At 41.8% G+C, this 11,838-nt stretch overlaps 1 protein-coding gene across 1 annotated transcript; it reads right to left on the reverse strand.

The window, feature by feature from the left end:
• Positions 1–162: 162 nt before the first annotated feature.
• LOC138980311 (tRNA-splicing endonuclease subunit Sen34-like) lies at positions 163–11,009 on the reverse strand. Its single transcript, XM_070353177.1, has 5 exons — positions 10,876–11,009; positions 10,332–10,432; positions 9,534–9,753; positions 3,753–3,914; positions 163–1,745 (listed from the first exon to the last, which is right to left on the reverse strand). The coding sequence occupies exons 1-5, from the start codon at positions 10,982–10,984 to the stop codon at positions 1,558–1,560; spliced, it is 780 nt and encodes a 259-aa protein (XP_070209278.1). The 5' UTR covers positions 10,985–11,009; the 3' UTR covers positions 163–1,557.
• Positions 11,010–11,838: the final 829 nt, after the last annotated feature.

Below are 11,838 nucleotides of genomic sequence, written 5' to 3' on the forward strand. Positions count from 1 at the left end.
GTATACATAATTTTTACCATAATAATATATTAATAATATTGTGCTGTACATGCATGTTGAACATTAACGCATTATGCATTTTAAAGTTGGATGTTTGACTTTGAGTCTGCTTTCGGCACACAATTTGTGTTCAATTTTTACCATGACCTATTTGTGTTCAAATTTTTATCTGCAATCTTGCCAAGATATTTTCCTGCAATGAAACCAGATGTCCTGTTTTCTTTTTATATGTGTTGTGAAGGACGAATGTGCGATTGTTTCTTTAACCTTTTGAATGAAAATTAAAATGCACCAAATGTTCTGCAAAGCAACATAATATATTTTAAAAACTTTGTAACTTTAAAGCAGTAGCAGTCATAAATATATTTCTCACAGTTACACTCTAAAAGAACATTTCAAACAGAACTGAACTCTGAAGAAATACGCAAACATAGTTTCTAATTTTGAAGGCTTTTACAACGCATACATAATGAGAAGCAAGCAATATTAGGTAAACTAAGTATTGAATTATGAATATCTATTAATAATCTAATGACGGATAATGATCATAGTTTGAAACTCTCAAACAGGGGCTCACATCAATGAGAGGTGGCATAGGACAAATGTCCTGGACAATGCAAGTGATAGGACATTAAATTTTGCCTTGAACAAAAATAAATCAATAAAACGTAAATTTCATAAACTTTCTAGTTTCTTGTCACAAAGGTAACAGAACAAATAAAATAATGTTCTTGGCAAAAAGGTAAATTTTTGTTTCGGCGGCATGTTGCTTTTTCGGGAAAAAATACAAGACGGAAGGGAGGCAACTGTCAGCCGGCTTGGAGCATTCAGAGTTGCGACCCTTGGAAGCTCTTCTCTACAAAAAGCGCATACAGTCTCCCAAAGTTTCGTCTGCTTGGAGAGACACATCGCTTCGCAAAACATCGATAAAATAGCAAATCAAACTACTTCAAATTGGAAAGTACTGACAATGTCCGGATCAAATAAAAGCATAATCGGATAATGGCCACTTTGTGACAAAACCAATAGGACATATGTCCTCTTCCATGAAAAATGTACAGGACATTTGGAAAATAAATCCGTGTATGTCCGATGTCCGACGTGGATGTGAGCCCCTGCTCAAACATGTTCAACATTCAGAAAATCTGCACACAAACATACATCCTTTTCCAATACACATCTCTCTCTTCTCCTCCTCTCTCTCTCTTCTCTTCTCCCCTCCCCTCCCTCCCGAATATAGCGACTGTATTCACAAATGCATCATCCTGCACACATGTACACTTACAACAAATCTGAAATTACAATCATCAAACTATTGGAGCCAACATTTTTCCTCAATATACACATCCAATTTTAATAAAAGTTTCATGCACTTCACAGACAACTAAATTCACCTTTCATGCATCAACAGTAACAACAATTTAAATTATCAACAGAATTATGTGCTTTCACATTCGCCAAACCTCGCTGTTGTAACAAAATGGTTGCACACACATGTCCTAACAAAACGCCAACATTGTTTCTCTTTTCTTCTCTCCAAGAACAGATTCAGATTCATCATGACATTCCCGTCCACTGTAAAGATGTGTACTGAGCATGGCCTCCACTGTCAAGGGAGGCAAGCAGCACTGTTTTTCGCACGTTAGATCCCAGGCGTCCCATGGATATGATGTCAAGGGCAGGTAATGGCTGATCTTTGCCTACGCACATCACGATGTAGAATGAATGAAATCTTGATGGATCACCTGGCAGAAGGAGAAATAAATTTCAGGAGTGAGTAAAAAAAGCAGTACTTGAAAGTAGACATTAAGTTAAACATTGCTGGCAGTTATATGTTATGTTATATGAAGTCTTATATCGCGCGCGTATCTCCAGACTCGGACTCAAGGCGCAGGGATCTATTTATGCCATGTGAGATGGAATTTTTTGCACAATACATCACGCATTCACATCGACCAGCAGAACGCAGCCATTTCGGCGCATATCCTACTTTTCACGGCCTATTATTCCAAGTCACACGGGTATTTTGGTGGACATTTTTTTTATCTATGCCTATACAATTTTGCCAGAAAAGACCCTTTTGTCAATCGTGGGATCTTTAACGTGCACACCCCAATGTAGTGTACACGAAGGGACCTCGGTTTTTCGTCTCATCCGAAAGATTCGCACTTGAACCCACCACCTAGGTTAGGAAAGGGGGGAGAAAATTGCTAACGCCCTGACCCAGGGTCGAACTCGCAACCTCTCGCCACCCAGTCCAGTGGTGATTGGTTCTTTCACATTCAGTGGAAAATCCCCTCATCCCCATAATTATAGGACTGCCAATAATCTGAGGTATTAAAGGGGGGTTGAAGGGGTTGGGAGGATCTGAAAGTGGAGCTAAATTTACAGATGTTGTAAACAGGAATCTGTGTAAGCAGGGTCTTAACAGTCGTGTATGGGTGAGTCTTAAAAGGGAGGTTCTACTGTATACAAAAACAAGTCGCGCCGCGTAAGGCGAAAATACAACATTTAGTCAAGATGCTGTCGAACTCACAGAATGAAACTGAACGCAATGCAACGCAGCAAGACCGTATACTCGTAGCATCGTCAGTCCACCGCGCACGGCAAAGGCAGTGAAATTGACAAGAAGAGCGGGGTAGTACTTGCGCTGAGAAGGATAGCACGCTTTTCTGTACCACTCTTCGTTTTAACTTTCTGAGCGTGTTTTTAATCCAAAGATATCATATCTTTATGTTTTGGAATCAGGAACCGACAAGGAATAAGATGAAAGTGTTTTTAAATTGATTTGGACAATTTAATTTTGATAATAATTTTTATATTTTTAATTTTCAGAGCTTGTTTTTAATCCAAATATGTATATGTTTTTGGAATCAGAAAATGGTGGGGAATAAGATGAACGTAAATTTGGATCGTTTTATAAAAATTTTTTTTTTTTTTACAATTTTCAGATTTTTAATGACCAAAGTCATTAATTAATTTTTAAGCCACCAAGCTGAAATGCAATACCGAAGTCCGGGCTTCGTCGAAGATTACTTGACCAAAATTTCAACCAATTTGGTTGAAAAATGAGAGCGTGACAGTGCCGCCTCAACTTTCACGAAAAGCCGGATATGACGTCATAAAAGATATTTATCGAAAAAATGAAAAAAACGTCTGGGGATTTCATACCCAGGAACTCTCATGTCAAATTTCATAAAGATTGGTCCAGTAGTTTAGTCTGAATCGCTCTACACACACACACAGACATACATACACCACGACCCTTGTCTCGATTCCGCCCTCTACGTTAAAACATTTAGTCAAAACTTGACTAAATGTAATGACGAGGTTTGTCAAGGTAAGACTAGGCAGGAACATATGCTTTAGCTGCACTGAGTTTAGACATAAATCTGCTGTTATCTGTGCCCACAACATGATTTCCAGCATAAAAGCTTCAGAGGTAACTCTAGAAATCCACAAATAGTGCCATTTTGCATCATTCTTTCAACAATATCATGATCTAATGCCTGATTATGACAAATCTAATGGCAACTGTGCATGTTTACATTTACATTAAAGTGTAAGAACATAGCAATAGCTTTAGTTTAATACAACAATCTGTCCATTGCAATCAAAATTGGTAGGACTGACCAGTTAACAATTTCTTTTCCAGTATTTTTAAACAAGAAAACGGAACAGTACCCCACACTTCTATTTACTGTGAACACTGAAAACCATCATAAAGGACAAGTGCTCTGAGCAAGACAAACCTGGGTAAGCAAGAAAATCGCCACCAAATTTCTGCCCTGAGGTCAAATAATACTGCTTCTCCCACAAGTCCTGAAACACTGCACAGCGTACTTTTTCAGCCTCAGACGTGGGATAAGTCCAGTCCTCCTCTGCATTCCTCATCTCGCGTTTCCATGGATTTTCTGTTTGAGGAAAAGTTCAAATTAAACAATGCCAGTGAATGCATAGACCATATATATATATATAGATATACGACTTGTGTCTGTGTGTGTGTTTGTGTATCTGTGTATTTGTGTATTTGTGTGTTTGTGTATGTGTGTATTCGCCATGCACGGCCAAAGTTCTCGATGGATCTGCTTCAAATTTGGTGGGCATATTCAGGTAGACCCGGGACACGACACAACCTGGTCGATATTTCAACACGTGCTCTCAGCGCGCAGCGCGGAACCGATTTTGATTCCACCTCAGCTATTTTGGTTCCACCTCAGCTACCCGGGCCCCCATACCGACACACCAAAGCCAAAGTTCTCGGTGGATCTTTTTCAAATTTGGACACCGTATTCAGCTACACCCCGGACACAATATCATCGATGAGATATTTCAACACGTGCTCTCAGCGCGCAGCGCTGAAATGATTTTGGTTTTTGTGTTCATTTCACCATTATAAGTAACTCTTCCTTATCTTCTCATCTTCTCCAGGTTTTCAGCGTTTACCTCCCTTCCTTCGTATGGTGCACTAATATAGTGTGAGTGGAGCGTCTTCGGATATTCCCGGCGTTCTGTTACTGTTACTATTTTTAGAAGGTCAACGCAGTGTCCAGAACGTAAATTGGACCCGTAAATTATCCTCACTGTCAAAGTGCAAAGGTCGAATCAATTTATACCCACGCGAAAAATACACTGTCATCTATCTCTCTATAGATACGGCTTCTCTGTGTTTTTGTGTGTGTGTGTGTGTGTGTGTGTGTGTGTGTGTGTGTGTGTGTGTGTGTGTCTCTATGTGAGCAACACCTGTGCATTGTTCAGTTCTGTTTGTGATGTGGTCTGGCGGCTTTTGTGTAATTTTATTGTTCTTACCTTCCGCCACTTCGCCCCTAATCGCAATAACTCGGAGGTCAGAAAAAAGTACAATTACAAACAGGCAAATTGGGACAGCTTCCGTGCGGAGCTCGAGGGTGTCAGGGAGGAAACTCTCCTTACGGATGACATCGAAGCCTCTTACAATAACATACGTCAATGTATACTCACTGCTGCCAATAATCACATTCCGCTTAAATCAGTAAATCCTAACTGTAAGGCCAAAAGGAATGAGTGGTGGAATGCAGACTGTGATGAAGCCTTGGCAAACAAGCGATATCACATTAGGACATATCTCAGGCACTGCTCAGACGCTAACTTCACGAATATGAAGTCAGCTGAAATACAATTTAACCAGATCACCGCTGAGGCTAAACTTCAAAACTGGGAAAACTTTGTCCACAAAGAAACTAAAGATTACAAAGACTGTGGCAAAATCTGGAAGAAAATCCGCAGATTTAAATGTAGATACAGAACTAAAGAAAAGCCACTACTATCGGGTGATAAAATGACCACAACTGACTCTGAAAAGGCAAACCTATTAGCAGATACCTTTGCCAAAAATAGTCAATCAAAATCCCTAGATACTGAACGACTCAATTATAGGTTAGATCAGGAGAAGGGTTTCACATACCCCCCAGATGACAACCAGTTGCCTATAAACTGCATGTTTAAGGCAAAAGAAGTCCAAAACGCCATCTCTTCTGTGAAAGACCCAAAAAAATCCACAGGTTTAGACCCAATATCATATCACATGATAAAACATCTACCACCTAACTTTGTTAAGTTGCTCACTCAGTTTTTCAACCTATGCTGGTTAAAGGATACTATCCCCGCAGCGTGGTCAGACTCACAAGTAGTAGCAGTATTGAAGAGCGGAAAACCGGGCAATCTACCTGGCAGTTACCGCCCCATATCACTAACCCCCCACCTCAGCAAGATCTTTGAGCGTGTGGTGAACCAGAGGCTGGAGTTCCACCTCAATAAACACAATATCATTCCTACATGCCAGGCAGGTTTTAGGCAAGGTCGTTCGTGTGCGGACCACATTGTGCACGTCACTGAAAAAATCAAAAAGACCTTGGCACATAGTAATAATTCTCTTCTTGGAACCTTCTTTGATATTAAATCTGCGTACGACAGCGTCTGGCATGCTCGTCTACTCCTAAAACTCGGCAGAATCGGTGTCTCTGGCCACATGTACCAATTCATCAAAAACTTCATCAGCAATCGCAAGATGTCTGTCCGGGTGGGCTCTTCGGTGTCCGAAACCCATGCGCTGGACATGGGGGTTCCCCAGGGCAGTATCATCGCGCCAAACTTATTCAGCATCATGCTCTATGACATTACTTCTGTTAAGGTTGACGGTGCCAGTGTACTTCTGTATGCGGACGACCTCGCCTTAATAGACACTAATAGACCACGCCATAACAGAGTTACCAACACTGTTGACTTATCTTCTTACCAAACTAAAATCGACAACCTCTGTCAATATATGTACACCAACGGCTTCCAACTAGCCTCAAATAAAACAGTCTTTCTTGTTGTCTCCCGTAGACAACTGTACAGGAACTGCAGTATAAAGATAGGTTGTGATATTATCAAACCGAGCTCAGAAGTTAAGTTCCTCGGCGTTATCATCGATACCCGACTTAACTGGACCAGTCATATCGAACATCTGATCAATAAGGCCAACAAGGATCTTTATATCATACGCTACCTGGCGTCCCAATCCTGGGCCAGAGGACGTAAGTGTGTCACAGAGGTAGTGCGGGCATTAATTCGCTCCCGCCTCCTTTACGGATGCGAAGCTTATTTCGCGACGCGCCCGGCGCTCATGAAAAAACTGGCTATTATAGAGTGCAGGGCGCTCAAAATAGCTCTGGGACTCTCCCAACAAGCGAGTAAGAGTCGAGTCTACAGCGAGTGTGGGTGGCTGCCCCTTGTGGATGAGATAAAACTCCGTTCAGCTCAGTATGCTGTCAGAGCCCACGCGGTAGAGAACTCTGCCTGCGAGGTCCTGACTGACTTTTTTCCTCAGCACCAAAATTATGAGGCCAACACCAAACATAGCACTCAACTCTTGGCCAAAACGCTACCCTTATCCGACACAGTAAACCGCATTCTAGCCGATAGCGGGGTGAAGGTCAGTGAGCTGGCCAGGGTCCCCCCGCCCTCCTACCTGCCTTGGCTTGAGGAAACCCCTACTATCATATACGACAGTGAAGATAATACTACCAAAAAAGATAACCCCGTCTACCTAGCTACTGTTACAAAAGAAACCCTAAACTACAAATTCTCGGAGCATTTAAAAGTCTTTACTGACGGATCCAAATTTGCAGACGGCAGCGTTGGCTGCGCCTTTGTGATCCCAGATCTCAAAATCTCAAGGAAATATACTCTTAATAAAGACATCTCCATATTCTCAGCCGAGCTATTTGCCTTGCTCATGGCATGCACTTTTATAAATGACCTCCCAGTCACACCGCGTGCGGTAGTTTTCTGCTCTGACTCGCGCTCTTCATTACAAGCTCTGCATCGAAACACATCAAATCGGGCAGAGCTACAAAGAGAAATCCTCTTTATATGTCACCAGTTAATCTCATCCGGCACATCCGTATCATTTCTCTGGGTCCCCTCTCACGTAGGGGTCCGGGGAAATGAACTGGCGGATGTCGCTGCCAAAGAAGCGGCAGAATCTAGCCCAGCTAACACTAACATCGGCTACTCAGTAACCGAGTTCTACAGTAAAATCCGTAAACTCATTCGAAGTCAGTACGTAACATCTCTGTCCTATCAACCCATTGATATGAACGATCTACACCCCGATCTCCCAACAAACCTCCTCACTATCTTCAGACGCCTCCGTGCCGGCGGCTGCCGCTTCCATATCTTTAACAAGTCCTGCCATTGTGGAGAACCCTATTCATTTCAACACATTTTCGCTCCATGCGCTACAAATAGAATTACCTTTAAAACCTTATATGACCATATGCAGCTCCATGGTCTGGGTCCCCAGGATTATCTGCGCAGTAGCAGTTCTCTAGGCTGGTCACACAGCTTGCTGCTGTGCCGACTGGTCAGGGACTCGGACATGGGGCTGTGGGTATAACTAAGCCCAGATTATCACATCAGCGTGTTTCAGTTTGAGGTCGAGTGGCTCCCGCCATCCCTCCTGATTCCAGCGACTACCTTCTAGACAACATATCCTCACCCAAGGCCCACTAGTCGCCAAACTGTACATATTGTTTTTATTACCACGGCCTTCGTGGCTTACATCTTAATCCTTTTATTTGTAAAAAGTTTTGAGATTTATTGTTCGTGTTCCTCTTACTTGCTCATCTATTTGGTTTTATTGGTGATCCTGAAAGGTTCCACTTTTTAACTCGATTTGAAATAAAAAAAAAATAATATTACAAGCCCGTTATTCAAGATATAGAATACAGACTTATAATTCTTACCAAGAAACATCTTAACTACTTTTCATTTTAACAAATTCCACAGAGCATTATCAACTCAACCCCACCCCCTGCCCTCCTCTCCTTATTTTTTGTTTCTTTCTTTCCTCTTTTTGAAAGCGGACAAACACTCAAGTCCTTAATGGCTCAAAACCGTAGGACTTTTAATATTAATTTTAACGTAATTTTATGTACTGGCCTTCGTTTGAGAAGCTCTAACTTGCTCAGTCCTGTTTGAGTGGAGTTCGCCTCCAAAGGTGATTAACACGGTTACATTCGTCGACAAGGATGGGACTCGATATGGTCAGGAATGGCATTATGGCCACTGAATCATTTTCGTGCTGTTCCCATTCCACGAATCTGGGAGGGACCTAAGCTTGGCGAGCTTGGCGGGTCCATTGTTCGGACCCGGCGAAGCCGGCGTACGGCTCTAAGTACTTCTTCCCGGCGAAGCCGGCTACCCGGCGAAGCGGGTATTCATTCTAGTATATATATATGTATTCTTCATGTGGGATGATGTTTAAAAAAAAATCTGTTAAGCCTAGTAAATGCACCGACCAACTCAATCAATTCACACTCTAGGATCTCCCTCTTCCTTTATACTGCTCTCCAATTTCTACACAATCTCTCTTCCCCCATCCACCCCTCACCACAGGAATACATTGTTACTTCAGTGTGAAAACCTCATAAAATCTGAGAAATTAAGGTCTTGAAAGAGAGGGAATGTTTCTTGAAGGCAAATTTAGTAACACTATGACACTATGACGAGAACACCTGTAAAACTGAGGTTGTAGAGTAGATGGAGTTGTATTCTTCTTCTTCTGCTGCGTTCGTGGGCTGAAACTCCCACGTACACTCGTGTTTTTTGCACGAGTGGAATTTTACGTGTATGACCGTTTTTTACCCCGCCATTTAGGCAGCCATATGCTGTTTTCGGAGGAAGCATGCTGGGTATTTTCGTGTTTCTATAACCCACCGAACTCTGACATGGATTACAGGATTTTTTCGTGCGCACTTGGTCTTGTGCTTGCGTGTACACACGGGGGGTGTTCGGACACCGAGGAGAGTCTGCACACAAAGTTGACTCTGAGAAATAAATCTCTCGCCGAACGTGGGGACGAACTCACGCTGACAGCGGCCAACCGGATACAAATCCAGCGCGCTACCGACTGAGCTACATCCCCCCCCCCCCCCCCCCGATGGAGTTGTATTATGAAGGGTCTTAAAATTGAGCTTCCACAGTAATAACCGAATGCTGTGACTGACCTGTAAATAGTTGCTGCAGCATGTGCTTCTCTGCAGTTGGTGTAATTGACACCTTGTCCAGGCACACCTCCTCCTCTTTAATAGTTGCAGTTGCTTCTTCCGCTGGTGTATCTTTCCCAGCAGCCTGTAGCAGTCTCTGTCGTTTAGCTTTCTTGCCTTCCATGATATGCGACATCTGTTTCACCATTTCCTGACGCCTGTCTTCTCTGTACAGTTGTTGCTGTTTACAATGAATAGAGAATATGTTATAAGAAAGTTGACAAACTGGTTATAATCCACACTCATGCGAGCATGCACACACACACAGACACACACATCACAGTCATACATGGTAAGGCCACAAACAAAAAGTTGTATGTTTCTGGTCACCCGACCCTACCTAGTTTTTTCCCGCCGACCCTAGACTTATTTTTATTGCATTTGTAAAAAAATAAAAATAAAAGCGTCAAAACGAAAGTAACAGACGGCAGACGACACAAGGGGGTTAACCCCGCATCCCTTTTGTCTCATTTGTTTTGTAATGTGTTGTCTTTCTCTTTGTATAGTAAGTCCAGTCTCTTTGTGTCACTGTATAGTTATTTTCTACCCTGACCAAAAAAATAAAAAATAAAAATAAAATAAAAATTAAAAAAATCCCTACCTACCTACCCTATTTTTTGTAGCCATGTTACCAGAAACATACAACTTTTGTTTTTTGGCCTAACCATGCAACAGATAAAGTAAAGCTCCAACCACTCTCTCCACACTTCTCTCTGGAAGTGGAAGGAAAATAGCCTTGTGCTTGTAACAGCCACATACTTGCGCTTCAAAATTGGCTTTCCTCTCTTGTTCCATCACTCTGATTCTCTGCTCACATTCCTCAGGACCGACTGGCTTTTCTTTCAGCAACTTTGCATAACCTGTTAAATGTTATGAAAGACAGAGGTAGACATTTCGTCTGGCAGTTTATTACTTGCAGTATCTGTTGTGTGCATGCCATTTAAAGACGCCAGTTGTGTATATAGTTGTGTGTGTGTGTGTCTGTGTGTACGTGTGTGTCTATCATTCTGTCTGTCTGTCTGCTTGTCAGGCAACTTGGGGACAAGATGAGTACATGCTGAACAACAATCAACAGTACCTGAGATAATCCAGAATAATCCTTAATTAAAACCAATTTGCTGATTCCCCCCCCCCCCCCCCCCCCCAAGTAAAATATTGTTTTCTCACATTTCAAGAGTCATCTACACATATATAGATAGGATCTTTCAAATCAGATCTTCAGATTGACACTCATGGGTCTCTTTTCTATTCCTAGACATTGTTCCAATCTGCAAGATTCCTTAATCAACTAATGTAAAGTTACCCTTATTCAGGAGCACAGAAAGCTCTTCAGGCATCAACTGCACAGGAAGACCGAGATGCACATTCTGCCTTGGGTTCCGAGGTAAACAGCCAACCAGGACACCCACCATGCGGTAATACTCCCGCAATGTTGCAGCATCTGAAAAAAGGATTTATGTATCGTTAATTCAGAATACTTGGACCAAGTCAGAACGGACCCTAGTGTAGCAGCATCTGAAAATAGGACTTGATTAAAAGGTTAGGACGTATGACAAAAATGAAATGTTTCCGATTCCCTTATCGACCCTATTTTTTCCTCTCCACCCCAGAACTGTTTTTGATACTACCAACAAAACAACAATTTCAAATGACAAAACTGGATTTTGCAGACTTTACAAGGAAAGGTTATTTCTTTTTCGCCAATAAAAAGCCACATGTGCCTGTGTAAATAATAAACAAACTGCAATCAAAAACTTCTGCCTGTTTTTCCTGCAAAGCCAGTTTCAAGCATAACAGCCTAGGATCACTCGACATGCTATTTGGATGAGCAAGGAACGTAACGGAGAACAGATTTGTTCAGTTGTTCTACTGAATAGGTGAGTGAGTATCTGTGTGAAGAAAGTGAGTGATAGCTTGTGTGTGTATATATATATATGTGCTCTTTAACATAAGATGCGATTAAAGCCATTAATATTTGAGAGATATATAAACACAAGCACACATAAAATGCTGCATGCTTGCTTTCTCTCTCTCTCTCACACATGCATGCTCGCTTAAAACACACACACACACATATATATATATATGAATGCTAACATACACACATGTATCATAGATTCATGTATCATGTTCACACACACGCGCGTACACAAAATATTCGAGAACATCCACTGTCACTGTGGTGCAAGAAACTGAACAAGGTAGAGCGACCTGACGAATGATTACAATTATATTTGCCAATTAGTACACACAGGCCACATAAAAC

Source organism: Littorina saxatilis, linkage group LG11 (assembly GCF_037325665.1).
Source record: "Littorina saxatilis isolate snail1 linkage group LG11, US_GU_Lsax_2.0, whole genome shotgun sequence".
Classification (NCBI taxonomy): Eukaryota; Metazoa; Mollusca; class Gastropoda; order Littorinimorpha; family Littorinidae; genus Littorina; species Littorina saxatilis.